The following is a 27,217-nucleotide window of genomic DNA, read 5'->3' on the forward strand; positions in this document are numbered from 1 at the left end:
CCGCAAGCCGTGCTGCCAGTGTCATGAGCCTCCGGGACATGAACGTTTGAGTGCAGTGGGGCCGTGCGGGGGCCCCAAGGACCTGCGTGTCCTAAACTCCCCCGTTTTAAATAAAGTTTTCACCACCACCATCGAGATGCAGCCCAATGTCTCTCATCGCTCTTGTATGCGAATGCTGGTTTCGAAACATTTCATTCTGTTCTTGCAAGCTAAGATTCGTGCAGTATGAGTGCCCATTGCATAATTATAGCAGGAAAGCAATTACACCGGTGCCCACCACATTTTTCCTTTTTTTTTTCAGCGAGAGCTACACGTGCATGGACTACCTACCAGTCGAGCATTTTGCGGCGACTGGGAGAGGACAGTTGTGCGCATGCGCCGTTACCATGGCAGCCGGAGAGAAGCAGCTTCAGGTGCGCCGAGCGTTTCGTCGCTACTCCCCGCATGCCGGCCGCTCTATCGTGCACCCGTACCGCGCGTCGCATGCGCAGTATTGCGTGTAAAAAGCGGAGGTGTAATGTGCGGCTGTATCACAACGTTTGACATGAATGCAGAGAAGGAGTACAGCCGCTGCTAAGCGGCGGTATAGACAATATAATATTAACTCTCTTGATCCTGCGGTTGTCGCCTGGCACTTGGCATCAGAAGGCGGAGAGCAGCGGATACGCTCGAACAGAGAGCGGAACGTCCTGCCAAACGGAGATGCCAGACTGTCGAGCGTAATTAATAGACGGCACATAGCCACCGAGATAGAGCCGAAGCCCTATACGTCTCGCTCATTGCTAAAGATACAGTGAACATGCACAACAAGCTCAGCCAGGGAAACGTAAGTCTTCGTCGCCCAGCCCAGACGAAGACAAATCCTCTTGTCTAAACGTTGGCAAGTTCCCTGAGGTTTTCCCTCCCTTGTTCACTTTGTGATTAATGCCTAGGATGTAGCAGCACGGCTACAGCGAACTATAACATATACAGTGGCTCGAGCGGAGGCCCCCGGCTCACCGTTCGCCGCGTGCCTCATTCGGGAGAAAGTAGCGGCGGCGCTGTCGTCGCCCGCACTTGAAGCGAGCGCGCTCGTCGTCTGCTACTGCGCATCGCTTCGCATTGCTTTCGTCGCGGCACCTCGCCTCTTTCGTGCCTTATTCTGCGTCAGTGTCTTCATGATGCCGCCCAAGCGGCGGTTAAACCACTGTTACGCGCCAGGCTGCACAACTGGGTACGCAAGAACAGCCCAAGAGCGGAAGTTCTCTTTTCAAGGCTCCCGAAGATGAAACCCAAAGGCTTGCCTGGCAGCGAAATCTGCGCAGGCTTGACAGGCCGCTTGGCCCCGACTGTGCAGTTTGCGAACTCCACTTTGAACCGCACCTCATTTTGAGGGATTGTGTCCACGTTATAGATGGAAAGGAAGTCAGATACCCGAGGGCCGGGGACTGCAAAGCTCGCCCCCAATCCAACCCTTCTCCCGAACTTGCCCGCCTATTTGAGCGAGACAACTCCGACTCCAAAGAAAAAGACGGCAGCAAGAGGAGCCATGCGATACCAGATGTAAAGTTGGGCGCTCGGACCGCGATCAAGAGAGAGATCATGGTGCGGACGTTGCAGTGGGCAACGAAGAATGCGAAGCTTTTGCCGAAACGGACAAAGTTGTTAATGTCGCCGACCTGCGTGGACTCACACCTCCTTCGAAATCTTGGGCGCTGCATGAGTTCCCTGGATTTACCGGAGTGTAATCTGCAATGAATGATATGCCTGTACAAAGCCACGATAACCTACAAAAAAGTGACTCAAGACTGATCTATTATGTGGCTGGTTATGTGGCAAGGAAGTGCGTTTTAAAGTCGAAGTGCCTTGACTGCACGAACGAGCTTCTACTCCCTGCTTCAGAAGGGAGGAACTGTGACTTCGGTGGCCTATTGTATCCCTCCGTGAAACTTTTGAAGTTTATTACTGACCTTGAGGACATATTTACAGGGTGTTTCAGCTCTAACAAGCTCCACCAAGACAGCATCATGGATATACTGGCTGCCATGCATACCAAAGAGATCGCAGCTATCGGATGCGATGAACACAGAAAAACACTAACAGCACTCAGCCAACCAAGTTATATCCAGTGGATATTCATATAATATCCTCCACAAGATATCAGATGTCCACACGATGTTCACAAATGCTCATATTATGTCCATGTAATGTCCATACAATGTTCATTTTGATCACTGTGGATGTCCATATAACACTCATTGTGCCCACATGTGACAATTCCTAGACATTCAGAGGATGTTAACCAGATATTCTGCCAATCTATTTTCAGGTTGGGGGCTGGATGCTGTGCCATTTATTTTGTGCGCTGTACAGCTTACAACAAAACAAATATGATGCAAGATATGACAGAGAGATACAAAGCAAAAACCAACAGTTGCTCATTACACAGGAAACTTCGATATTTTGTACATGATCTGGGAATAACATTTCAAATAACAGGTGCATTATGAGAAAATTACACACTGGGCTTTGATCAATGCAATAACATAAACATGTCACAAAGAAGTGTCATTTTCTGTTATGCAAGTTACTTGAACTGTCATTTCCGGTATGTGCAAGATAGAACAGTCATTAGTTTGCACTCTCTGTGACTTTGTGATCTTTCATCATACCCATTGTGTTCTTGTCAGCTGTACAGCGCATAAAATAACAAAGGTTAATCAAACAGCTGCAGTTCTCGTTTCTTCAGAATATTGCACCTCAAGGCAGTACGCGGGCAAGGAGTATGCACAGGCAGAGGCTTCGAGTACGGAAGAACGCCAAGGAATTCAATCACTTGTTTTGCCCTCAGCCATATTTTATTGCCCAGTAGCCATAATGATCACCATCTGTCGCTGTTCATTCTCTGACTCCAGGTCCTCGGAGGCCTGTGAATATAACAGTGCATTCTGTTGAACAGTATTAATGACACAGCAGGAAATATGGACAAAAACGGGTGCACAAGAATATGCAAAAGCTAATGTTTCACCCAACTGGCTTAGTATCTTTTCTGAAAGGTAATGAAGAAAAAAGCATGCGATGAGAATCCAAGTACACAAACGTGCCTCCACTATAACCTATAGCCTTACCAGAGGTAAGACTAAACCCAGACAGGGGTTTTAGAGTACAAAGATCACATGCAATAGCCTGAATGCTTAACATAAAGAAAGAAACCCAAGCCTCAGCAAACAAACACAAGGACGACAACCAAGAATTTCAAGTACATATATGAGACCATACTTTTGCAATGAAATTAGAATGTGCAGAGCAATAGTGAATAATGTTGGCTGGCGACTGCATTCGGATAAAACTCAAGAATGAAGTGGCAAATGCCTTCTCAAAGCAGGCCCTCCATCCACTAGCATAACAGATTCTCATGTCATGGGTGTTACCCCATTTGCACCAGCTGGTGTGACGTCGTAGATGAAAGGGGATTAACCACTTTGGCATAATAATCGATCCCCGCCTTTGGATGGAGGGACATCTGTCGCTTCGTTCTTAAGCCGTATCCAAAAATACTGCAGTGGGACAGTGGTGCTAATCACAGCAGGCTTTCAGCAGGAATGAGCATGCATATATCACCATATTGGGTGACGTATGCTGACTTCAGGAGGGTGGTTGGTGCATGCAGGTATGAAGTAGCAGGTATGACAAAGAGCAATCAGAGCCAGTTGTGGTCTTTTGAAAAAGACAGAAGACACCTTATGGCAAAGAGTGAGGGAGGATATTTGGCTTTTTCATGTCTATGATGTTTATAAGGAGATAAAATTTATAAATTCTTGTAAATTCTTGAGGGAATTTATAAGGAGACCAGCCATGGCCCACATAGAACAAGGACATCGTAGCTTAAGCCAGGTATAGGAAAGCCTTTTCAGTTTCACTGAAAAAATTGTGTAATAAATGCAGCAGCATGCAACTAGATTTTCATGTTAGGTAGTCAATATTAGACTTCCATGAATTTTTGTTAAAGGTTGTAATATCTATGTCAAAGTACTTGTATGCTAGGGAGAAAAGGTGACTATATTTTGAAAATAATAGGGACAGGGTGAATAGTTATGAGAAATGCTCAAATTTAAAAAGTAAAGCTCCACACTCTAGCGAAACCATTACACAGTGTTACTGAATTCAGTCCGAAGTGATGCAATGTCAGAACTATCAAAACAATTAGCAGCAAAAAATAGTAGAACTAGAAACAACACTGAATGAACTGCTAATGCAGGTCAGAAAAAATAAACATGCTAAGGCACATCCTTGACGCATGCCTGAAAGGGTGGGAAAACCATGAGCTGGTTGCATTAGCAGTCATATGTTGTGTAGTTAAAAAGGAAGTCAGTGATACTTTAGAGAACCAAGTAGTGAATGTTGCGGTGCCTTAGTTTTATTATAGAAACCTGGAGCTTAACAGTGAGAAATGCCTTGAAGACATCTAAGAACAAAGCTCTTTCCAAACCCAGATGCTCCAAATATATGTTAATCATTGCTGAACATTAGATATTGTTTTCCATGAAAGAATTTACGGAATCGAAGTTGAGACAAGTGGGAAAACAGGTTTAAATGAAGCGAGTCAATGAGGCCAAAGAAAAGTGACTGATTGAATTTTTTGTGTGCTATGTGAGGAAGAAAGATGTGGCAGTAGTTGGTAATTGGACTGTAATTAATGAAGAACTAGAAAATATTTGATGAAAACTATTTGCTTTCCGTAGTCATGACTATAACTACCTAAAAATGAAGTACAAAAACAGTTACATACCAGCTGTTTGTCTTCATGACACAAAATGCATCTACTGAGTGACAAGATGCATGAGACTATTGTTTCTCTGAACATGTTATCCAAAATATCTGAAAAGGAACAGCAAAGAAAAATGGTCATGCCCTGCTGCATTATACGAGGTTTGCAACCAGCAACTCTCATTGTATACATAATATGTAAGCCCTTGCTGGGGCACACAACCTGTAGCAAGAATTTTCACAGCACAACTTTCATTCTACACACTGTAATTAGAAAATTTCAGAAAAAGCAGTCAAAGCCACGAGCTGAAACAAAAAGTATTCAATAGCCAATTATCTTGAAATGTGCTACTGAAATAAAAGGAAATTACAAAAAGCGAGAACGTCCCAAGTTCCCACAAATGTTTAAAAGCACAAAGATGAAAAAAAAAACAATTCCGGGTAAAAAAATGCAAAGTTAGACACAAGGGCTTGACTAAACGAAGGCAGATAAGAGCGTATTTGGCGCTGTTAGCAAATTTTAGAGCAACACAAGATCTGCAAAAACTGTCGTCTTGAGCCGCCGGAGACAGGAAACTGTCCTCCCCTTCCCCTGTAGTAAGGGGCGTAGCATGACAGACGGCCGGAATATGCAGTGAAATGTGTGCCATCAAAGTGCAGGCTATTCCAACAAGTGTTAGAGGGCACAGCTAACTGCCAACAACTTTGTTTGCCTTACAACTGAGCAGTGAAGTCTCATGCGTGCAGGCTGTTATTTAGAGGCAGAGAAGTGGCACAGAGCGCAGCCATTCCCGCGAAATTACTTCGGGGACAAATCGAGCCAAAATAACTAAACACCACAGATTTTAAAGCAATGTCTGCACTCAATGAACTGATAAACCGGATGATGAAATTGCCAGCATGGAAATTGCACAATGCCACAAACGAACACTAACACTTTGTTTGACAGAACAGTGTCATAACACTCACCATTATTGCTGTTATCCGCGTAATCCTCCAGTACTTCCACCAGTGAGGGCTCAGGACTGTATACAACATGCACAACAAGCTTGCCGCCACAACGAAGAAAATGTGAACACGCGAAACAGCAAATAAAAACTTGCGAAGAAACGCTGAAATCACGAAGACATCGCGGCCGGCGCTGAAAAGCTGGTAATGATGCTTGGATTGGATTGAATGTGAGGCTAGCGTCGCGGGTCATGACGATGTCTATGGCCGTTAGGCTGCTCAGTGTCAAGAGAGTTCTAATTATTGTTCTGGTTTTGAAATTATGGCGTTTGAGGCTGTTGGTCTAACTTGAGCAATTTCTTTAAATAATCGTACCGTACATGCATTCGCACGCATAAAATAAAATCAAAGCGTGCAATAGTCGACTGCTTGAAATAATTCATTCTTGAAAATGTAAGACTGCGAAAGCAGGAATGATTAAAATCTAAAGGTGGCATAATTTCATCATGCTCATGCCTTCAAAAACAAAGATATCTTGTTCTGGTAAGTTGTTTGCCCATTTCCAAAACTTTCAATGTGCTGAAAGAACATCATGCATATTCGAATATTCTCTGAATATCCACTAACTGATATCTGAATCCAATAGTCCCCTCAACATGCAGAGGATATCGATACATGGACATTGTACGTTAGGACCATTTGTGGATATTCTCTGCATATTCATGGTTTACTGGGACTCGCCACCATCTTTATTCAAACAAAATGGCAATAAGATCTGTCTACTGGCGTCCTGTCATCTCTCTGTGCGTCATCTCCCGCATCCCGCGCGTTTTTTTTTTTTTGTTGTTGTTGTTGTCTGCTACCTCCTGAGCTGTCAGTTGAGGTGTAGTAATATTAACGCGGTTACTGCGTCTTTTTTTTTTCAAAGGAAAAATTCGTTTGAGGAAATGAAAGGCGCAGTAACTGTGCCACCCCCGGCTTAGGGATCGAGCAAAAAAAAAAAAAAAGGAAGAGAGAAAGCACAGAGTACGAAGCTTCATAGTAGAAAGCATCGCGAACACCAGTGAGGCTGTAAAAAGATGGTAAAAAGAACAAAAAAGTGACCATGGAACCATAAAATAAAAATTAACCAGAGATAGAGAGCGGATAACTGTAAGAAACGCCAGCCGTAACGACCTCCTAATTAATGCCCTTAAATTCGCGTTTTTTTAGGTTTTTAGTTTTTCTTCTTTGTTTATTATTTTTTAAATAAAACCACTTACTAGTATTTTAAGCGAACATTTAGAAAATATAGTTACTGCACAAATGTTCAGCAATATCTAATGCCAAATATAAAACTGCGACTCGCCTTGAGCAGCCCAGTGAGAACACGTCATTGCTTTACACGTTGGGGTTTGGATGAAAACAAACTCAACGTCTGCTGCACGCGCCGCAGCCGTTCGGTGGTCCTCACGTGATGCTCAGGATCGTGCGTTCTGCTGTCATGCCCAGATAGCGGACTAGAATGCATTTATTTCACGTATTTCTGATCCTCCTGTATTCCTTCGTGGCTCAAGGCACGGACGAGTCGTCTGCGAAAGAACTTCCAGATTGTTCCAAGGCTCCGAAACCGAGCGACGTTGACGAGGGAAAGACGTTCCGGTGAGAGCATGACTAATAGCGCGGGCAAGCGCCCATACGTAGACGTTTTGCTGGAGCTAGTGTGACTGGCGTGGGACCCTTCTTGTGCTGGGCAATGATCACTACCTCAGCACTTTTACACGTTCCGATTCGTGCAGTTATGCTGAGACGGAGTCCCAGATCCCACGCACGTGCCTGAGGAGGTTTTCCTTGTTTGTTGAAAGAGCTTTGTTGTGCGTGCCGGTCGATGCCTCGCGATTGCTCGCGATGCGGACCGATTTGTGTTAAAATCTGTGCGAACGGTAACTGTGTTCTTTACGTGCGTCTGCATTTTGATCACCCTTGCAGCACGACAGTGCACGCTCTGTCGCCGTCGGAATGTCGATGATCGAATGTGCTTTCTTGACATGCTGACTCAAGCACAGCTGGCACCGAACATGTTTAAAGTGCCCAAAGGGCCTCGGGACTCTAGCGTCCCATTATTAATTATGCCGAAAATGCATGGCGCATTTTCATGTGCATTAACTTAATGTATACATATGCAATTTCTTGCAGTGAGTTATTCATTGTGAGCACACTCGATGGCAAGATCACCGCCCTTGATCCCAAAGCTCACGGAAACCTTGTGTGGTCTCACGAAACGGGACCAGGAGGACTTCTTTCTTCAAGCCTTAGTAAACTGGAAGTAAGCATATACCCTTCCACTGCAATGTCGCGTTGCGCATGCACAAATATTTGCCCTTGGTAATTTGGGGTTTACATGTTTTTGTGCCGTGTTAAGTTTTTAATTTGTTATAAAGTATGCAGTGCATAAGTATGGTTCGAGAAAATTCATTTCTGTATTTCTGTGGTTGTCACAAATACCCTTTTAGCAGCATTTGCGATTTAGGTGATGCATTATTACTGCAGTAGATTCCGTTGTGTTATGGCAGTTTTAGTGTGTAGGAACTGCTGTCAGAATTTATGAACCTGAGTTGCAGCTTTCCATTGCAGACTTGGCAGATGCCAAGAAAAGTGCTGAGTGTGTAGCACAAAAATTTATTTCCTGATTTTGTCATTTCACAGCAAAACTTGTCGGGCTAGTTGGCTCATTTGGCGAAATCATTGCTGCTCGAAAGGGACAAGGACAGAGAAGGAACACTTATGCGACTTTCAACTTTATTTTGTGAACCAATACAAGGCATATACATACTGTTCCGCAATTAAACACACTGTAGAATGCTTCTCCCAGCTAAACTGGCGAATTGTTCGAGCTCAAATTTTGCACAGAAATGTCATTTGGCCGGCAGAATTCTTTTATGCTACATTTGTTTCGGATACTAGCCTGAATTGATCAAAACAAGTAGGATATTTGCATCTGTGGCGTCATCTCGTTTGTCTGCCATCGAGATTTGCCAAAGTTGGTGGGGGAAGGGGGGGGGGGGGGGGTTGCGGGAGGTTTGAACACGCTTTTTTTGCTGCTTTATCAGTGATCACAAAAAAACTAAGTTTGACCAAAACTTTACCTAATTTCAAGTCTAGTGAAAAAGCGTCTTCAAACCTTCCACAAAAGACCCCCGTCTTTTGCCGAATCTCCACGGCCTACAAACAAAATGGCACCACCGGTGCAATCACTGAGATGATGTATTGGTTTCTTTCGTTGTTGCCGCAGATGATGTGAATATCAGACTTCTTTTGATCGATTCAGGCAAGTGCCGCAAACAAATGTACCATGAAACAATTCTGCCGACCAAATGCCATTTCTGTGTGAAATTTAAGCTCGAACAATTCACCAGTTCAGCCCAGAGAACCATTCTATGGCACGCTTTTAATTGCAGAACATGCTGGATAAGCATTCTCAACGGCGCACCAACAATCTAATCAAACACTTCAGGAACATGAAAAAGTGCTCAGGTAGGACTAGGATAAAAATCGTGGAAAGGAGAAACATGAAAGTTTCACTGAGTGAGCCTATACATAAAAAACTTTTTTCTATTGGGAGGTCACATACACAGAAATAGATCTAATAGCCTAGACATAAATTTTGTAATTTGTCTTGCTAATGCATGTGTCTGTGTTGTACTATCGGGGACAAAAGTGGTATACTCCTCAGCGGGAGCCGGAGCAACGGAAAACTGCATCGTGACGCCATGTGCAGGTGGCATCTGGGATCGAGAGAGCCAGTGGGAGCCCTTTATTATCTGTAGGCTTGTCGCTTGACTCGTTTCAATATTTCGGCTTTAGGTGGCGTTACCATGCTGTTTTCCATTGCTCCGACTCCCGCTTCGTGGAGTATACCACTTTTGTCCCCGATAGTACAATGTATGTTTAGTAAAAACGAGCCCCTTTTCCCATTTTCTTTTTTTGTGTGTCCCCTGACATTAGTATGAGACAAATATGCTTGCTGGCTGTTTTATGGCACGAGCATCACAGAAATCACTAGTGTTGTGCGTACGAGGGGGCACCCAAAAAAAAAAATCGAACTGAGAGCGCGCTGCCATTCATAGACGTAGTAGAGAGTTTTTCCGCTAGATGAGGTTAGTAGAGACCTTCACGAAACAGCTGTGCAGATGGCGTCAGTTTGTAGGTTAACGTTTGAGCGTGGTGTTGTGTTTCTCTTACTGTTATTTTGTTTCATCTGCGAAGTCGTTATGGCAAATTTAAAAGAACAAAGAGTGTGTTTGAAATTTTGTTTCCTGCTTGAAAAATCGGCAACAGAAGCTTACCAAATGTTGCAAGTCTTTTAAAGACGATGCTATGAGCCGCACACAAGTTTTCGAATGGTTTGGGCGCTTTAAACGTAGTGAGATGAGTGTTGGAGACCGTGCTCGTTCTGGGTGTTCTTCAACGTCTCGAAATGGTGAAAACATTGAAAAATTCCGCGTAAAATTTCGTCGTCGTTTCACGATCGACCAAGTGTCAGAAGAAACAAGCATGAGTTGGCACGCTGGAGCTCATGCCAACGGATTTTGACTCAGCAGTTGCAAATGAGTCTTGTTTCCACTAAATTTGTTCCTTGAATTCTCACACAGGGTAAAAAAAAATTCGATTGAATTTGAGCCGGTACCTAAAAAAAAGAGATTGAAAGTGATCCAGAATTTTTCACCGAAGTCATTACAAGTGATGAGAGTTGGTGCTGCGGGTATAACCCAGAAACTAAGCAAGTGTCAAGCCACTGGAAGACTCTCAACACTCCCAGACCCACAAAAGCAGGACAAGTGAAGTCGAATGGGAAGGCGGTGATCATTGTCTTTTTTGATGTTTGTGGAATTGTGAATCGGGAATTTGTTCCCGATGGCCAGACTGTTAACCAGCACTTTTATTTGGAAGATTTAAGACTTCTGCGAGAGGATGCGTGGAGGAAATGGCCGGAACTTTGGCGATCAAGTGACTGGTTCCTTCATCACGACAACGCCCCCGCACGCACGGCCTTACGAGTGACCCACTATTTGGCTTCTTGGGAATGGCCTGTCGTTCCCCACCCTCCGTATTCACCACGCCTAGCCCTGTGCGACTTTTTTTCTCTTTCCGGCAATAAAGAAAAAATCTAAAAGAGAAGTGTTTTGATGATGTGGAGGCGGTAAAGACAGCTTCGCAAAGGGTGCTGGCCAATATCAAAGTTGAAGTGTTCCAGAGATGCTTCAGACAGTGGGAAAAAAGACTTGACAAGTGCATCGCATCTAATAGAGAGTGCTTTAAAGGTAACTGGAGGAATTTAAAAAAAAATTAGTAGAGTTTTTATACAAAAAATCTGTTTTCTTTTTGGGTCCCTCCTCGTACAAGGCTTGCTACTGTACCTGTGTTTGTCTCAATTAATTTTCAGAATAGTCGGTGATAAGTTTATTTTTCAGGAGAGTTGTTTCCTCTCCTTTTTTTTTTGTGACTTTGTAACAGTGCGCACACAAATTTAGTGTATGTTCATGCAATTGTAATCGTGCCTCTCGTACTGCTTTCTAGTGTGGCGATTTGTTGAATGTAATCTGAAGTAATGCTATTGTTGAACCTGAACCGGTTGCCCACACCTTCTCTTCGTTTTTTCACAATATCAGATGCATAACCGAGGTCAGCGGGTGCGTCTTGTCCCATCGTTGGATGGCTTGCTGTACAAATTCAATGGGGAGACTGTGGAACCACTTCCTTTGTCTGCTGATTTCCTTCTGAGGAGCTCGTATCGCCTGGGTGATGACCTTGTCATTACAGGCGGCAAGGAGGCTCGCACCTATGGAATCAACATTCACACTGGGCAGGCAAGACAGCTTTGTTTTTCTCCCCTCAGCAATGAATCAACCTGGTTGTTTTAATTTACTTATTTAAAGAGGGACAACATAAAAAAAATGGTTGATGTACAGAAATTTTTTTTTTTATCAAATGCAGTTCAGAGTTATTTGCGTGAGTAATAAATACTTGGCCCAAGGCAATTAAACTTCTAGTCACTTCAGGTAATGGAAGTACCATTTCACGTTCATTATGGAAACTTGGAATTTTCAGCATCTTTACATTGTTCCTTTCTTCAAGGTATATGATACCTGAGAACAACTAGTGGTATCAAAATTACACTCCAAGTTCTGCCGTTTACGTTTGCAGTTAATGCGAAGAGGCCATCAGGGTATGCTTTCAGAGTTTCATGATGGCCTTGAGGGACGAGTGGAGTATGCAAAGGGCATCCTAGGAAACTGCAAGCTGTGCCTACACTGCTTATCATCCATGGAGATGGCAGTTCACTACAAGAACTGAAAACTGAGACTTTTAATGCGAAAGCATTATTAGTCCCATTACGAGAATAGGTGGCAGCGTGTTTTAGTTTAGTAGCATGTTAATGCGTGTACTCGAAGGTGGTGCAGAAAATCCCAACGATGGCAAGAAAAATGGGGTGACGTCATCAGGCGGTCTAAGTATTACTCCAAATGTTGTGAATGACCCACCGTTTTTTTTCACCTGTGATTTCTCTTGGGTGTGCCGATATCCACCAGTGAGCCAGTGCCTGTTGCTTGCTTTCTTTGGGTACCAAGAAATAATACAAATGGACTTGTATTTGAGTGTTTTAAGTAAAGTGGAAATTTGGGCGAGTTGGTAAGTGTTAATTTTTGCTCACAGTGCACGAAAGATGGGGCGAAAGACAAAGGCATGACAGCAAGTTTGCAGTGCTTGTTTGTGTCATACCTTCGTCTTTCGTCCCATATTTCATATGCTGCGAGAAAAAAATGAGCCTTGCTTAGGCTTTTTAACACTTGATGGGCACTGTTCGGGCCTCATTGCATGACACTTTGGTGGCCCCCCCAAAAAATGGATGTTTTGGTGCTTAGAACACTTAAATACTGCTAGCTGTGGCTCCTATAAGGTCAAGTCATGTGATAGTGATGCTGATAACAATCTGGCAAGGGTCGATGCATTGAGCAGAGTTTCACTGTAGTGATACACAGCAATGCATTGGTTGCACTTCACAAACAATTTGAAAAGAAAAATGATAAGAAAATACACATGCGGAACACTGGGTGCAACTTCACAGACAATAGGAAAGAAAATTTGGTAAGGAAAATACGCATGCGGAACACTAAGCAACTGCTGCAGAAATGCATCCACACTGGTTGCCCGCAGAAGCCCCTGTATCTTATCGAAGCTGTTTTATTTTTGTTTTCTACTTATTCCTCTTCTTCAGCTTAATGGAGTTAAGCAAAAAATTATGTGGATCCTACTACAACACTGCAACCTTCTCATTTCATTCTTATTGTCTCAAGAATTGCATAAGTGCTGAAGTGCACTATGTGCTTTCATGCTGATGAACAAGTATGTTACTTGCGTGCAGGTGCGATACATCTGCACAATGGGTGGCTGTGACAACGTGAAAGAGGAAGACTTCAGCACTGAAGATGTTTTGGTTGTGAAGCGCAACACCCAGACTGTCAGGGCTATCGAGCCACGTTCTGGTCGAGAAAAGTGCGTGAATTTCATGCAAATTTTTTTCCCTTTCTTTGTGTTGCCAAGATGGTACAGTTGGTCACTATTGGATGGGTTGTACTCCTGCTTGCACTCTGTATTATGCCTCTGCCACAAGTTCTCTTGGTGTACACCCTTGATATAAAACATACCAGCCACCAGAGTTGCTACTGGGTTACATTTATGTAACAGAGCTCTTGTACTGCCCGTGGAGATCTTAATCTCTGGAGAGGTGGAGATGGCAGGTGACCTCACCTTTGGGAACTTTGGAGCACTAATGATGGAAAATGAACCACACTGCACAACCCTGAAGCAAACCTCTATATTCCTGATAACAGCCCTTCTTTTGGGGCCGGTGTGATCGCTGGCCATGGGATTTAAAATTTCTTTCTTCAATAAAGTTCTTAAATATGGCAACAGTAGTCACGCTATTGGTAGGTAAAAGACTTCAAGGTTGCATTATTTCGTGTTCTGCATGTTCTGTAATACAGGCTTTTCTTGTGTTCAGCACGTTCAGTGCGTCAGTGATTTTTGCAGTCCTAATCGTGGCTCACCAGTGGGCCACCCTTAACTTCCTTTGTGTGTTTCATGACCTGCCAATTAACTACTGGCAAAAGCAGCCGCTTTAAGCTACGACCAGATGATGAGGGCGACCGTTCATGTATGCTTTGCATGGGATCTTTCAAACTTGCCAAGCCCTCCCACGGCATCAATGTGTGATGCGGTATTCGCGGCTGCACAACTTGCACACACGACATGACCGATGGGGGCCCACAATGCTGTGAGTGTATTAAGGGAAGACGCGGGTCTTGAAATGGTAAAAAAGTGCGAAAATTTCAATTTTTCAAAAATGGCATATTCAGGTTCCGTACACAGTACCTACCTACAAAGTTTTTACGTCTGATTCGACCTCCAACTGCTAAAGAATCTATATATTTGATGCCTCCAAAGCGCTGAAATGGCATTTTCGGATCAAAATGCAGCAGAACTTCGTGCCTATTGCTTCCAACAGCCACGTCCGTGATGGCTGCCAACTTGGTCTTGTTCGAAAGCTGATGCTCTTCCCTACATTCCGATATTACTCCTCTCGAAACATTCGGATTCCGCTGTTTTCTGAGGCCTCTATAACAGCCTCCGAATGGGTGGCACATTCACTTGAAATTCGATTTTGTCATCTTCGTGTTTTTTGCCTACATAACTAGCCTTAGGGAAGTTTTCATTATGTTTTATGCGACAGCATAAGGGCCCCGTTCAGCAGAAAAGCTTGTGGCGGCATTGTTGTCGGCGTTTCTGTTGTGACTGAAAGTGTCTCTTACAAGAGGCTCCCATAAATGGCACCAGCCACGCCAGCGACGCATCGGATCTTCAGCAACCGCGAGCAACGTGCCAAGCACGTGGACCGTCAGCTGCAGTCTTCCTCTTTGTCCTTGCGTACATGCAGCAGATGACGTCTCATGTTACTGGCGTCGCCTCTCAAGCTGCTATGCAGCAGACCTTTCGCTGTATCCTCTGACCGTTGGGTTGCAAGTCAGGCACGCTACCGCGAGGCCACACAGGCACGTTCTGATGGCGTTGTTAAAGCAGAGCTTTAAAGGCGGAGCTTAAGTGTCCCCCCAATTTTTTATGGTGCAGTTGAAATTAATCTTGTACCGCTGAATTCATTAAGAACTATACTATGGAGCTGTGCTATATATTTATAGCTGAGTCGAACATATCAAATTTTATGAGCAATGTCACCTAATTATATTTCATAATTAAGGTGCTTCAACATAATTAAAAGTTTTTATATCATGATGTGCCTCAATAACAATATAAATAGCATAGCTCGACATGGCAGGTCTCTGCGTACAGCTTCATTTCAGCCTGATTAAAAAAAATATTGAGGGAAAGTGTTTTAACGATCTGTAAGAGATGACCTAATTTAGGCTTCAGTTATTTACCCATAATATGGGAACTAATTGCGATATACTGAAGCTAAATATATTTTTAAACACAGGAGGAAGGAATACATGTGCACACTTAATTCCATTACAATATCTCTAATAATAAAAATTCTCTAATAAATAAAGTTTTCATTTTAAGACAGGCGTCTTCCTTAAGGTGTATGTTGGAAATTAGCTTGTTTGAGTAGCGTGTTTTGTGTGGCTTGTGTGGGGACGTTTAGTTTGGGCACAAGCTGTGAATATTGTTACGAAGACTAAGAAGTTGGCAGTGGCGCGGTATGGAGTGCTTGCACTAGGCCAGCAGCCATTAAATCTTGTCACTACTACCATCGTTCATTGTGCCTCATTCTTCAGTTGGCCGCCACGTAACAGTATCGTTATAAGCTGATTTAGGTAGTTGCAATTGAGTTTTATGCAGGTCGCCGTTCTGCATCTAAAGATTTGTTAGTGCTTTTGTAAAGCTTTAAATGAACCACACAGGCAGTAAGAGCCCAAGATTTTGTTTGTGTTTATTTGTGTACAGCTGCTTCGGGCTGTAGAAGTGTCGTTTTCTTTACATCTGTAATATTCAAAAAATCAAAATTCCTCAGTTGAGTGTTTACATTACGCATTGAAAACATAAGCCAGTCAAAATTTATGAATTGGTTTGAAAGTCCCATTTATCCATATTTGGGTTTCTGTGAGCCAGCTGTATTTATTTTCACTCTATTTGGGTTTAAAGCTTTGAGACTGAGGAACGGCTGCTTGGAGTTGTTCGACAATGTTTTTGGACTTTCTTTACTAGGTGGAACTTCAGCGTTGGTGAGAATCAGCTGACTGTTTTAAAGGGCTTGATGCCCAGCTGTGCTGGCAGTGGTGGCCATGGTAGTGACGCTGACTCTTATGTGATGGAGGAGCCTGCAAACTGCTCAAATGAAGAAGGCTGCCCTGAGAAAAGCCTGATTCAAGTAGTGGTCCCTGAAGGCCTTGTTGCTTCAACCAGTGGGACCAAGGGATCAATGGAGTGGTCTGTCAAGGTAAGTGCACCTCTGTCTTTCCAGCTTCCTTTCTTTGCAGGTGTAGCAGCATTATTGATTATTGAAAAAGTTCAGCCATTTCATCAACATGGTGAAGCATTTCTTTTTTTTCACATTCTGCAGCTTCCCAGCCCTGTTGTTGGAGCTTGGCACCTACGAAATGGGGAGTTGGAGGTTGTTGACCTCTTTGAGCACACTCGTATCCTAGGTTTGGATGGCCCAAACCGAAGCAAACAAAGCAACCCAGTGTTATACCTTGGTGAGTAAGTTTTTCTTCTTGCTAGCAACTTTCTAAAGTAACCACCACAGCAGCGTCCCTTTTTTTGGGTCAGAAATGTAGTTCCCCTTTATGAGAAAGCAAGTGCCCACTTATGAAACCGGCAATGCCTTTGAAGAAAATGCTCCCTATTTTTAATATTTAGTGGCTATGCAGTTCAACTTCTGAGCTCAAGGTCATGGGATCAAATTCTGCATTTACTCGATTCTAATGCGCCCTTGATTAAAACGCGCACCCATTTTTCAAGGTCAGAAAAAAAAGGCAATGGTTTCGATTGTAACGCCTGCCAGATATTCATGCTTTGATAAAGAAATGTGCACACGAGGCCGCCAAATTGCTATTGCCTCTCACCTCATTTTAAATTATTAGCTTTTCTTAGCTTGTTCCTTTCAGCGTACAGCAGTGCAGGCCATGCCAGCACACCAAGATGCTGTCCTTCGATAACATATAGCGTGTTTATGCTTTGACGGGAGCTTCAGCGGTGGTGGCGCACTCGGCGAACTTGGCAGAGTGCCAAGACACTTGTGCGCCCTAGATGGGAGCGACAATGGCGCTTGCGTACTTGGTGCGGGGCTGCTCGGCTGCAGCAGTGTGTGCCTAGAAACCCGTGCACGAAAGGTCACATTCTTTTTTTTTTAACCCCGCGTTATAGCGAACTCAGCATGTCTTTGTGGGGTGGAGGAGACAGAGTCTGTAGGGGATGAGGAGGCATCTCGGGGGGAGAAATGTTCTGGTCTAGGCATGTGCGCACTAGTGACGTGACTAGTGACCCTGGTGACGTGGCACCCACACCAGCTCCTTTCATGAAGCGTGTGCTTTTTCGTTGTTTAGAAATTTTGTGGGCCTGCAGGGCCATTCTGGTGCACATGAAGGTATGATACGTAATGTGGGAGTCATTGGGAATGTATTGTGAAGAGGGATTGGATGCGGCTAGAGTGATTGCAACTTCTTCCGTTACTGAAGTTTGCTGGCTTCTGATGGAAAGCCCATCGATCATCTTAGTCTTGTGTACCTCCACGATGGTTGAGATGTTGTTAACTGGACCCGCTGCATCAGTGAAGAAGACGCCCTCTTTGTTGGAATAGTACTGATGCATTTTCTGGGCTCGTGCTTTCCTCTGGGTTTGATGGTAGGTGGGATGCATGTTTTTGGAAAGAGGAAGTGTGCGAAACATGCCTTTCCATCCTTGGGGAATACCTTGCCTGGCTGCCATGTGGTGAGGGCAGTTGAGGGTAGGTCGGCGAGGACCTGCCGTCCTGTTTTCGTGCAGGTGAGCCGGATCATTTGCAGTGATCAGCTCGTTAGCCATGTTATGGACTCCCAGCTGAAGTAGACAATCGGTGGATGTCTTGAGGCACGGGGCGACGCACATTGCAGCTAAGGATGAAGGCCTCGATTAGGCTCAGAGTATCTTCCTCTAGCTTGCCTCGTTTCTTGGTGGGGATGTGGGCGATTATGCACGTGATCTGTTCATATACCACATGCGTTTTAGTGATCATAGCGGCGTTAACACCCTTGTTGTTGATCAAGAGTATGAGGACTCTTAGTGTTTCCATCTCAGAGATAGGGGTGGCATGGACGATGACTTGCATGGGAGCATCGTCACCTTTCTGACGCATGACGAGCATCTCTGATTTGGTGAGCAGCGCAAGCCGCACCCCTGCGCATAGGCTTGGACTACTGTGGCGGCAACCTGGAGAATTTCCTCAATTTTGCCCAGGTTACCGGTGGTCGTCCAGATAGTGATGTCATCTGTGGAGAGGGCATGGCAGATGCCCTTGATTTGGTTGAGTTGGTTTGGCAGATGCATGAGGACGAGATTGCAGAGTAGGAGAGAGAACCGCTCCTTGTGGTGTGCCCCTGGTTGCCCATGGGAATCTGTGAGGACCGTCTGTCCCCTATTCTGATGTGTTCCTGCCTGTTTTAGAGTTTATATGTGGGGAAATTTTCCTTGTTCCAGTGCTTCCATTTTTTATTGAGGTTGTAAAGACTGAGATTTGTGCTGTGGTTGTGTATTTATTTTCTATATACATAGGGGCTGCCCTGTCTGCATGCAAGCCTGCATTCTTAAGCAGACAGGAACTGACTGTAAAGTGCTATTTGGTGTGCTAAAAAAATTACAAATTACAAAAATTACTATGAGGTTCCTCCCAGCAGGAGTTTCACTTGGAATTGCATCATTGGCTTTAAATCTTTGACTGCTTACTAGGCTTGCTAAAATAGCTGCCAAAAGCTTTGTTTGTACTCAGAATTAACTTTCAGCTTTACTTGGAAAATTTTCAGAGAGGATGATCCAGCATGGCTATAAAAAATAACGGGAGTCTTATTGATCACTATGCGTTAGAAATTTTTCATCTGACTTCAGGTTCTGAAGGGAGGCACTCTTGTGTGTGGGGACTAAGGTGTAACAGTGAGTTTGGGCTCACAAATTCACTGTCATGGCCCGTTTCATGTTCATGCACATTCTGTGATTAATGTGACACAATGGACGTGCTGCCACAGTGGCTCAGTGGTTATGGCGCTCAGCTGCTGGCTAATAAGATGCAGGTTCGATCCCGGCCATGGCGGTCGAATTTTGATGGAGGCGAAATTTTAGAGGCCCGTGTAACTATGCGATGCCAGTGCATGTTAGGGAACCCCAGGTGGTCGAAATTTCCGGAGCCGTCCACTATGGCATCCCTCATAGCCTGAGTCGTTTTGGGACATTGAACCCCCATAAACCATAATGTGACACAATGGTTCTCTTCATTGTATTTACTGCTGTAGTGAGTCCTTACTTTAAAGTGGATGCATGAACCGTGGCACAGAAAAAAATTTCGAACAGCTGGTGCCTAAGTGCTTGTTCCTGAACATGCATTGATCTTCAGTATACGGGTTGATAAGAGTGTTGCATGAAAGTAACAACCAAGTAGTTTTCTCTCATCTCTCTTAACCCTTTCCGGCTCATATTAAGGCTGTTCAGTATAGAAATTGATATCCAGAGGCCAGCCTGCTTAGGAGGAGGATAATGCTACAAGATCAGAAAGTTCTATCTGCTCTTAATCAGTTTTTTTTGCACGATTCCAAATAGAATCACTTAGTGGTTGCATAATGCTTAGTCAGGTGATTTCTTTGAACATTTAACGTAATATCAACTGCCAACTGCGCTGAAAGAGCGGTTATCTTTGTTGAAATTAGGTATGTGTCACAGTTCTTACCAAGAATACGCGAGAATAACCTGACACACAGCTTGTACTCTGACACATAGCTTTGGGACTCCGGTTGAAGAAAATAACCAGGCTGTGCTGGACATGCTCAACTGGCCTCTGCCGGGGGTCAGGTTAAGACAAGCACTGGTTCTTTTGAAAGGTGGCATGTTATACCCCTGTCACATGGGCACTTCAGATCGCGAACAGTGTCAATCGCGGTTGACGTTTGAAGCGCGATCGAGATCGACAGCTGCTGCACGTATCCACTCGATTCCGATCAACTAGTTAGCAACATTTTTCTGGCTAAGGTTGATAGAGCCATAGAACAGAAATCAGGAGGGATAATTTTGAAGGCATGTAGGTATGTAGATGACTACTTAGTGTTGTCTTCTGAACCCAGCGAGCAACACACGGTCGTCAATGGGCTAAAACTTTCTGAGGAGTGCGGCCCTGGTCTTAATTTCAAAGTAGAATTACCTAGAGATGGAAGGCTCCACTTCCTAGATTTGTCCTTGCATTTTCGCCCCAAGCATGTTTGTTGGGCATACTACCCTAGGGCCAAAAAAACGTTGCTTGATTATTCATCCGGCCATTCCAAAGTCATAAAGAACGGGATAGTCACTTCCTGTCTGAAGGCGGCCATCACCAAGTCTTGCTAACGTGCAATCAAGAAAAGTGTCGCGTCCCAGTTGAAAAGGCTAAAAGACAGCGGGTACCCTCAGCATGTAATCGTGGAAGCTTGTGGAAGGCTGGCAAGGTGGATCAAGGATGGGTCGCGACCAAAACTCCAGGAAACAGAGCGTCGAAGTTTTGCCGTCATACCATACGTGCACAGATTGGCACATGGATTTAAAAATGTAGCAGGACATTACAGCATTCCGATTGTGTTTTCCGCTCTTTGAAATTTGGGAGCAATCTGTTCACAGGTGCACAGCCGGACGGAAGAAGGAGGCGAAAGAACAGTGTGAAAAGCAAAAAATGAATGTGGCATCAAACACAAAGACCCGTTCGTTACCTGTGCCAGGGGGGTTGTGTACAAATTGCCGTTACCGTGTGGCGCACTATACATCGGGCAAACTGGACGATGCATCAACGAAAGATTAGGGGAGCACCGAAGATTACTCGGGGGAGATTTCCTTGATAATCTCCTTAAACATGCTGCACGTGTAGCAAGAACGACAAGAAAAAGAAAACCCAGTGCAAACCGCTTTTCGACAAAACGACCATCCTATTCAGGCATAGGGATCAACTCACGCGTGAGCTCATTCAAGCCTTCCATATGCGCATCAGTGGAGATAGATGCGTTAGTCAGACTTCCGTTCACTTCTCTGAAAGGGAGAATCTCTTTTTGACCAAATCATTGGTATTCACGGGGTGAACGTGTGATGTTCATGACGTTTTTGCGTTTTGTTTTGTTCTTGTTGGTTTTCCTATTTATTCGAGCATATGTCTGGAATAAACCTTCAGTAGTGAGTAGCGCTCGTCTTTGTTTGTCTCACTTGTCCTCGTTTTTCCGCGCCAACTTCTTCAGTATGAGTTTTCAGTTTACTGAACAATTTGCTGCCAGGTTCAATGCTTTCGTGTTACACTTCGTGTTTGGCTCGTGCCATGAATGCTATTTCTTCATCAAATGAATCAACACCTCTGCATGTGCGGTGGGGCGTTCTTGAAACCTATTCCTTTCCATGTGAAAAGTGCTTGCACTAATATAGCTATCTTCTTTGGAGGAATGAACATTTATTGTTACATATAGACTGCGCAAGAAGCGATATTTAGATGCCAGAAGCAGTCACAGGTAACTCAATTACGACAGCGCTGTTTATTCTTCATTAGGGCCTCATATGTTTCATTGATTTCATTTGGAATCATTATTATTTGCGAAATATTTCAGCGCTTGTATGTGTGTTTCGCCAAAAGAGTTTATTTCAGAGGAGTAACTTGAGGCTTACTTGTACCCTTGCATATGATTAGAGAAAAACAAAAATGGTTTTCTTTCTTCGACATGGTACAAGAGAGGAAGTGGGCCAGCCGATGGCGACAGTAAAGCGTATGCAGTTTCTTTATCCCTTTCCTAACTACTAGCATAAGTCAATCAGATCAAAGGCTGCCAACATATGTTGATGAAGTGGTAAACGTCGTAACTACTGTAGAACTTTCGTGCTGAATTGAAGACTGCTGGCCTGTAAATTTGATGACTCCATTTGGAATCACTGGGACTGAAAGGGTAAACCTTAATTGAAATTATTAAAGTATTGTTAGACTCTTTTCTATGAGTGTGCAAATAGTCACCACTTCAGAAATGGGAAGAAAAGTTGGTGTTCCTGTTACTGGAGTGGCAGCTTAAAAACCCTTTAACTCAAGTTCTATGACAGACAGGATGATAGATTTACCATTATTGCGCTCCTTGATGTCAAGACAAACCAGTGGCATACATTTCAGCAAGTTCCCTGCAGCGAACTTTCTTAAAATCTCTCTCCAAAAAGTTACATAACATTGCATAAGTGCACAAGGATTTGTTTTAAATTAAATTAAGGTGCATATTTGGAATCAGTATGCAAAAATATATGTTCCCTGAAGATTTCAGCATTTTGGCTTCATTAATAAAATTTTTTTTAAAGAGCATGGTCTCCCCTTAAGAAGTAGAAATTGCTGTTTATTGTCCTGTGCTTGTTTTCATGTGCAGGTATGCATGACAGGCAGCTTTATGTGCAACACAGTGGAAGTGTGGAGACTGAAGTTTCTGGAGCATCATCACAGTTGATTGATCCTCACAGGAGCCATTTACCACATGTGGAGTGGAAACCCTATCTTGCTTCAGGTATTGATCTTGCCAGCTAAGTAATGTCTTTTAAAGGAGAGGTTATAGCATGCTTAGTGACTTGTTCACCAGACTTCTACAATGTCAATCGTAGCTTTTGGATAAATTATTCCAGAGGAGAAGTGTTGTGAAAATGCCACTGCAGTGAAATAGTTTTTTTGTACTGAGCTGTAATTTTGTATTCAATTGCATTAATCTGAGTGTTTCAGCTTATTGCAGCAAAAAGTTATCTACTTCATAAAAGTCTGAAATGCATGCACACTGCTTCCTTGTCACTCGATTTTGTTGTACTGTATGCCTTTTGGCGAGTTTAAAGTTGCTAATAGCCTAGTGGTGTAATAAGTGATTCCTTGTTTCCATCTCCTGTTATCACTTCTGTCTGAGTTATCGGTCGAAGGCAGTCATTGCTGCTGTCTTTTGCCTGACGAACATCTCTGTAAGGTTTCTTATTTTCCGCATGATTGTATGAGCAGAAAGGCTTTGTTGAACACCCAGCAACCCAAATTCTTTTTAGCCTTCAGAGCCCCTGATAAGATTTACCCATTTTAAACAAACGAGCACAGTGCATAGATTGAACAGTTACAATCTTCTCTGCAAGATATTGGACTCATGTGTGCTATAACGCAGTATAAATTCAATCTAAAGCTTGTTTGTGTTCCGCATGATGCATAATGCCCAGAGAGCTTATTGGTTGGTCATCCTATTTTGTAGGCGGTGCACTTTCCTGGAGTTTGGTTGTCTGCACATGCTCTTTCCCGGCATTGTCTGTTTTCAGGTGTGAAGAAGCAAGTGTATTTGTTTTGCATTGTCTTAACTTGTATGCAGGGGAGTCAAAACTACAAGCAAGAGGTGACAGCTTCTAAACCTCTGTGGTTCACACAGAGCAGTGTGTGAATATGTGAGCATAGTACGTTTGTAGAAGCCGCTGCCTCACGCTCTCAGCTTCTACTGAACTTAGGGAAGTTGTGAGACAATGTAATGTCCACTTGTGTTCCTTTGAGGTGACAGCTTCTAAACCTCTATGGTTCACACAGACCAATGTGTGAATATGTGAGCATAGCACATTTGTGGAAGCCATTGCCTCACGCTCTTAGCTTCTACTCAGCTTAGTGAAGTTGTGAGACAATGTATGTCCACTTGTGTTCCTTTGAGGCCTTTTTATTGTTGCATTTTTAATTTGTTCGGTTGCTTGTTTCTTTTCGTGTTACAGTTTTATCGCATTTACCTGTGCATGGCCTTTGCAGAGTGCATTCCATAGCAGTTGCAGACGAGCTCTTGTGCCTTACAGTGCTATTGTGTTTGAATCATGTTTTATCAAAATGTAATCCTCAGTGCACTAGTTGTTATCTGCCGCATACAGGTGGCAGGTGTTGGTGCACGCCTGCCACAGCACAGACAGAGTACATGGCGTCAAGGTCTGATGCAGCTTTGCACCTTCTCTTAGAGGAGAAAGGAGAGTTTTGCTTGTAGAGGCTAGTTGACCCGGTGCAAGAGAGAAATTGGCTTGGAGCGGGCAGGGGTGAGACAAGCATGGCAGAATTGCTTGATTACGACTGCTGTAACACTGCTATTAATGATTGGTTTGGTTTGGTTTATGTGTGTTTAACGTCCCAAAGCAACTCAGGCTATGAGGGACGCCGCAGAGAAGGGCTCCCGAAAATTTCGACCGCCTGGGGTTGTTTTACGTGCACTGGCATCGCGCAGTAGACGGGCCTCTAGAATTTTGCCTCCATCGAAATTCGACCACCGCGGCCTCTCTTAATGAGTCATTGCAGGATTATTTCGTGAGGGCGCGTTCCTAGCATGATGTCTCAGGTCACCTGAGTACAACAACACTTTCAACACGAGTGGTGGCCGTTTAGTTGAATTCAGGTTGTTGCTTTTCAGTTCATTGCACGTGCAGCTGTGGAACAAAAGTATTATGTTTGTGACAAGTTTAAGTCTGCTCAGGCCAAATTAGTAGCGATTTAGAAGTTCTCCAGGCAGTAGTGTCTGGGGTGTGAAGAAATGAGAAATGGTCGATTAGAAGTTGCTGCTCATGAGAAAATCTTTGTCTTCCAGCACCTAGTCGGACACCCATCATCAATACTGGCAACAAAGCAGCACCTTCAGTGTTGGAAGAATCTAGTTCTTCAAGGGGAGCACTTATGATCAAGGATGACGTACTGGATTACCCTTTTGGTAAGAAAGCATTGTGTGCTATGCCGCATTGACATTTATTTCAAGCCTCAACAGGCATCTTGAGTGTCATTCTGTTTTAAAAGTGTTAGCTCTTAAAGCTGCTCCCCATCGAGCGTTTCATGTCCGTCTGAGATTGCAAGATGGTGGGCGGTCATGTGGTCAAATTGCTGCAGTATCATGCAAAACATGACCCCCATCACGTGACGCGCGCACGTAGTCATCGGGCCGGCACTGCGGCCGGTTTACCCTCTATGCGGGTGCTCCGCGGTAGTAAAACTTCATTGATATTGTTGCCGGTTCAAACAATTTCCCGGTTCGTACGCTCAAAATCGCGGACAATAAAATTGTCTCATAGAGTTACATTATATTTTTCCCAGTTAATGCGTTCCGGAAAACACAATTTGATACGTTTTTTTTTTAAATTGCGTGCAAAAACGTATTATCCGGGAAAACGTATGATCCAAACCGCCTGATTTGAGAAATGTAACTGTTGAATGAGGTAAAAAGACATTTATTGACAATTTCACTTTTTAAAAATGTCGATTGCCATTTCTTGGCACAAGAGCTGAACGGATCCTATTCCAGTGCTCACTGAATTCAGTGTGCGTTCGCGCTGTCTTTAGCGCGGAAGGAAATTTGTTGTAACGCATCTGGTCCGTCGATTGCAGTGACGAAAGTAACCAAAATCTCTTCCTTGTCGTTTTCGGATGCTTCGTCCCTTTGCACGCAAGTGCAGCCACCGCGGCGGCTAATTGTCGCGGTGTTTTTGTTTTCAAGCTGAGTTTCCCAGACCCGACCCGTTCGTATATAAGCGCATCGTTCTAGTTCGTAGGCGCTTCGCCTCCGTTCTCTAGAAACCTCAGTGTTTCTCCTCTTCATACCGCGTCCCCGCAGAAATGGCCATCGCGAATGCTAGCGCTCCGCTTTTATTTTTTGTTCTTGGTGGTGGTGGTGATGGTGGTGGTGCTTCGCCTCGTTGCATCGAGGCACTGCAGAGAAGCCACCATGGCAGGTGTCTGCCACACACAAAAAAAAAAAACGTCGCGTGCCCTCTCGTTCGACCTACTTGTATGTTTGCACATGTGCGGTTGGTCAATAAACGTATTATACGACCACAATTTGTTGAAATTTTAAACGTAGTAGCCAGGAAATTGTGTTTTCCGGAACGTATTAACCGGGAAAATATAATGTAACTCTATGAAACATTTTTAATGTCCGCGATTTTGAGCTTATGAACCAGGAAATTGTTTGAACCGGCAACATATCAACGAAGTTTTATTTTATATGCACCATCTGAGCGGGTGCCGAGACTGGTGCCACTTGGGGTCGCCATTGGTGACAAAATTGTGGCCCACCCGTTTGGTGCAGAGAGTTCAGAGGGGTGGAAAACGAATCGGCATGATTTGGCGCACAAAGTTGTTAGTCGAGATGAAGCCTAATATGTGTGAGGGATTTGTACTGACGTCCTTTAGTCCTCGAAACCGTAATGGGAGGCGACCTTCGGAGGGCTGTGGCAGGTGAACCAGTGGTCGCAGAGGGATGCAGCTGGTACCAAACGAATCGTCGTTTTGGGATGTACACGTTAGTATTCGAATTTGGAACCTGGGAGTGAAATTCGTATATAGCGAATTTGAGCCTCATATATAACGAAAGTGCACGTTAATAACCATCGTTAATAATAATGTAAAGCATAGTCGAAAGCAGTGGTGAAAACAACATACCTAACGCTCTTCATTTGATTTCGCATTCACAAATCATTCTTTAATTTTTTTTTCCTTTTTGCGTGTGGCTTGAAAAGACTTGGTGAGAATTGCCATTAACTATACTCCATTTCATACATCCAAGTGCAACGTTGTGAAAGGTACGGAAGTAGTCCGCACAGGAAAATAAAGGGAGGCGTGTTACTCCCCGCTTGTTCAGTGGCTGAGTGTTCTGCTGAGTGTTCTAAATAAAGGGAAAGTGACAGCTTGTCATCAGGAATAAGAGTACTTGTAATTAAGCTGATGAAATATGTGTCATGTAGTAAGCCTGCAGGCAAGGTATTTACTGTTTCGCTTACCACAAGGAGCGCACTACTTTTTGGTCGTGGATGCAGGCAGTGCAGGTTGCAGGCAAACAAGAGCACTAACTTTGACAGCGTTGCACCTGATGTATGAAACGGAGTATATTGTGGCTAACACTATATCATTTGTGTCCTACGCGAAAGCATAGTTCAAATTGACAAGAAGTTATCCTAGGTAATTACTCGTATTCTAATGCTGGTAATTTGTGTGGCATGCCAAATATTTACGGTGTCTTTTTTTTTTTCACAGATGTTGGGCCTTTCTTCCAGATTAATTTTTGTTTCATACCTAATTCGATTTCAATATGCTGTAGTTTCTTCCTGACTGATGCACTTATTGTTCTCTTAATTTTTTTTTTCTGATCCAGACACTGGGTACTATCTCTACAGAGGTGTCGATTTAGACAATGATTCTGTGCTCTTGTGTGAGAAGGAGGAAGCTGCTGAAACGTTCAATGAGCACATTGTTAAGTCCTTGCGATTTTGGTGGTAAGTTCACATCATT

General features: G+C 43.8%; 1 protein-coding gene and 1 long non-coding RNA gene across 2 annotated transcripts in view; one reads left to right on the forward strand and one right to left on the reverse strand.

Annotated features, from left to right (window-relative positions):
* Positions 1-2,800: 2,800 nt before the first annotated feature.
* On the reverse strand, positions 2,801-5,923 carry LOC144132920 (uncharacterized). Its single transcript, XR_013314951.1, has 3 exons — positions 5,716-5,923; positions 4,769-4,857; positions 2,801-2,906 (listed from the first exon to the last, which is right to left on the reverse strand). It is a non-coding gene; the product is annotated as an uncharacterized LOC144132920 (long non-coding RNA).
* A 1,139-nt stretch (positions 5,924-7,062) lies between these two features.
* LOC144112840 (eukaryotic translation initiation factor 2-alpha kinase 3-like) overlaps positions 7,063-27,217 on the forward strand; it is a 76,081-nt gene continuing 55,926 nt past the window's right edge. Inside the window, exons 1-9 of the mRNA XM_077645653.1 lie at positions 7,063-7,335; positions 7,870-7,999; positions 11,343-11,540; positions 13,097-13,227; positions 15,955-16,186; positions 16,310-16,445; positions 22,335-22,469; positions 24,531-24,650; positions 27,081-27,201. Coding sequence (XP_077501779.1) covers positions 7,199-7,335; positions 7,870-7,999; positions 11,343-11,540; positions 13,097-13,227; positions 15,955-16,186; positions 16,310-16,445; positions 22,335-22,469; positions 24,531-24,650; positions 27,081-27,201 — 1,340 coding nt within the window. The 5' untranslated portion in view covers positions 7,063-7,198. The remainder of the gene's footprint in view (positions 7,336-7,869; positions 8,000-11,342; positions 11,541-13,096; positions 13,228-15,954; positions 16,187-16,309; positions 16,446-22,334; positions 22,470-24,530; positions 24,651-27,080; positions 27,202-27,217) is intronic.

The sequence above is a fragment of the Amblyomma americanum genome, chromosome 1, assembly GCF_052857255.1.
Source record: "Amblyomma americanum isolate KBUSLIRL-KWMA chromosome 1, ASM5285725v1, whole genome shotgun sequence".
NCBI lineage: Eukaryota > Metazoa > Arthropoda > Arachnida > Ixodida > Ixodidae > Amblyomma > Amblyomma americanum.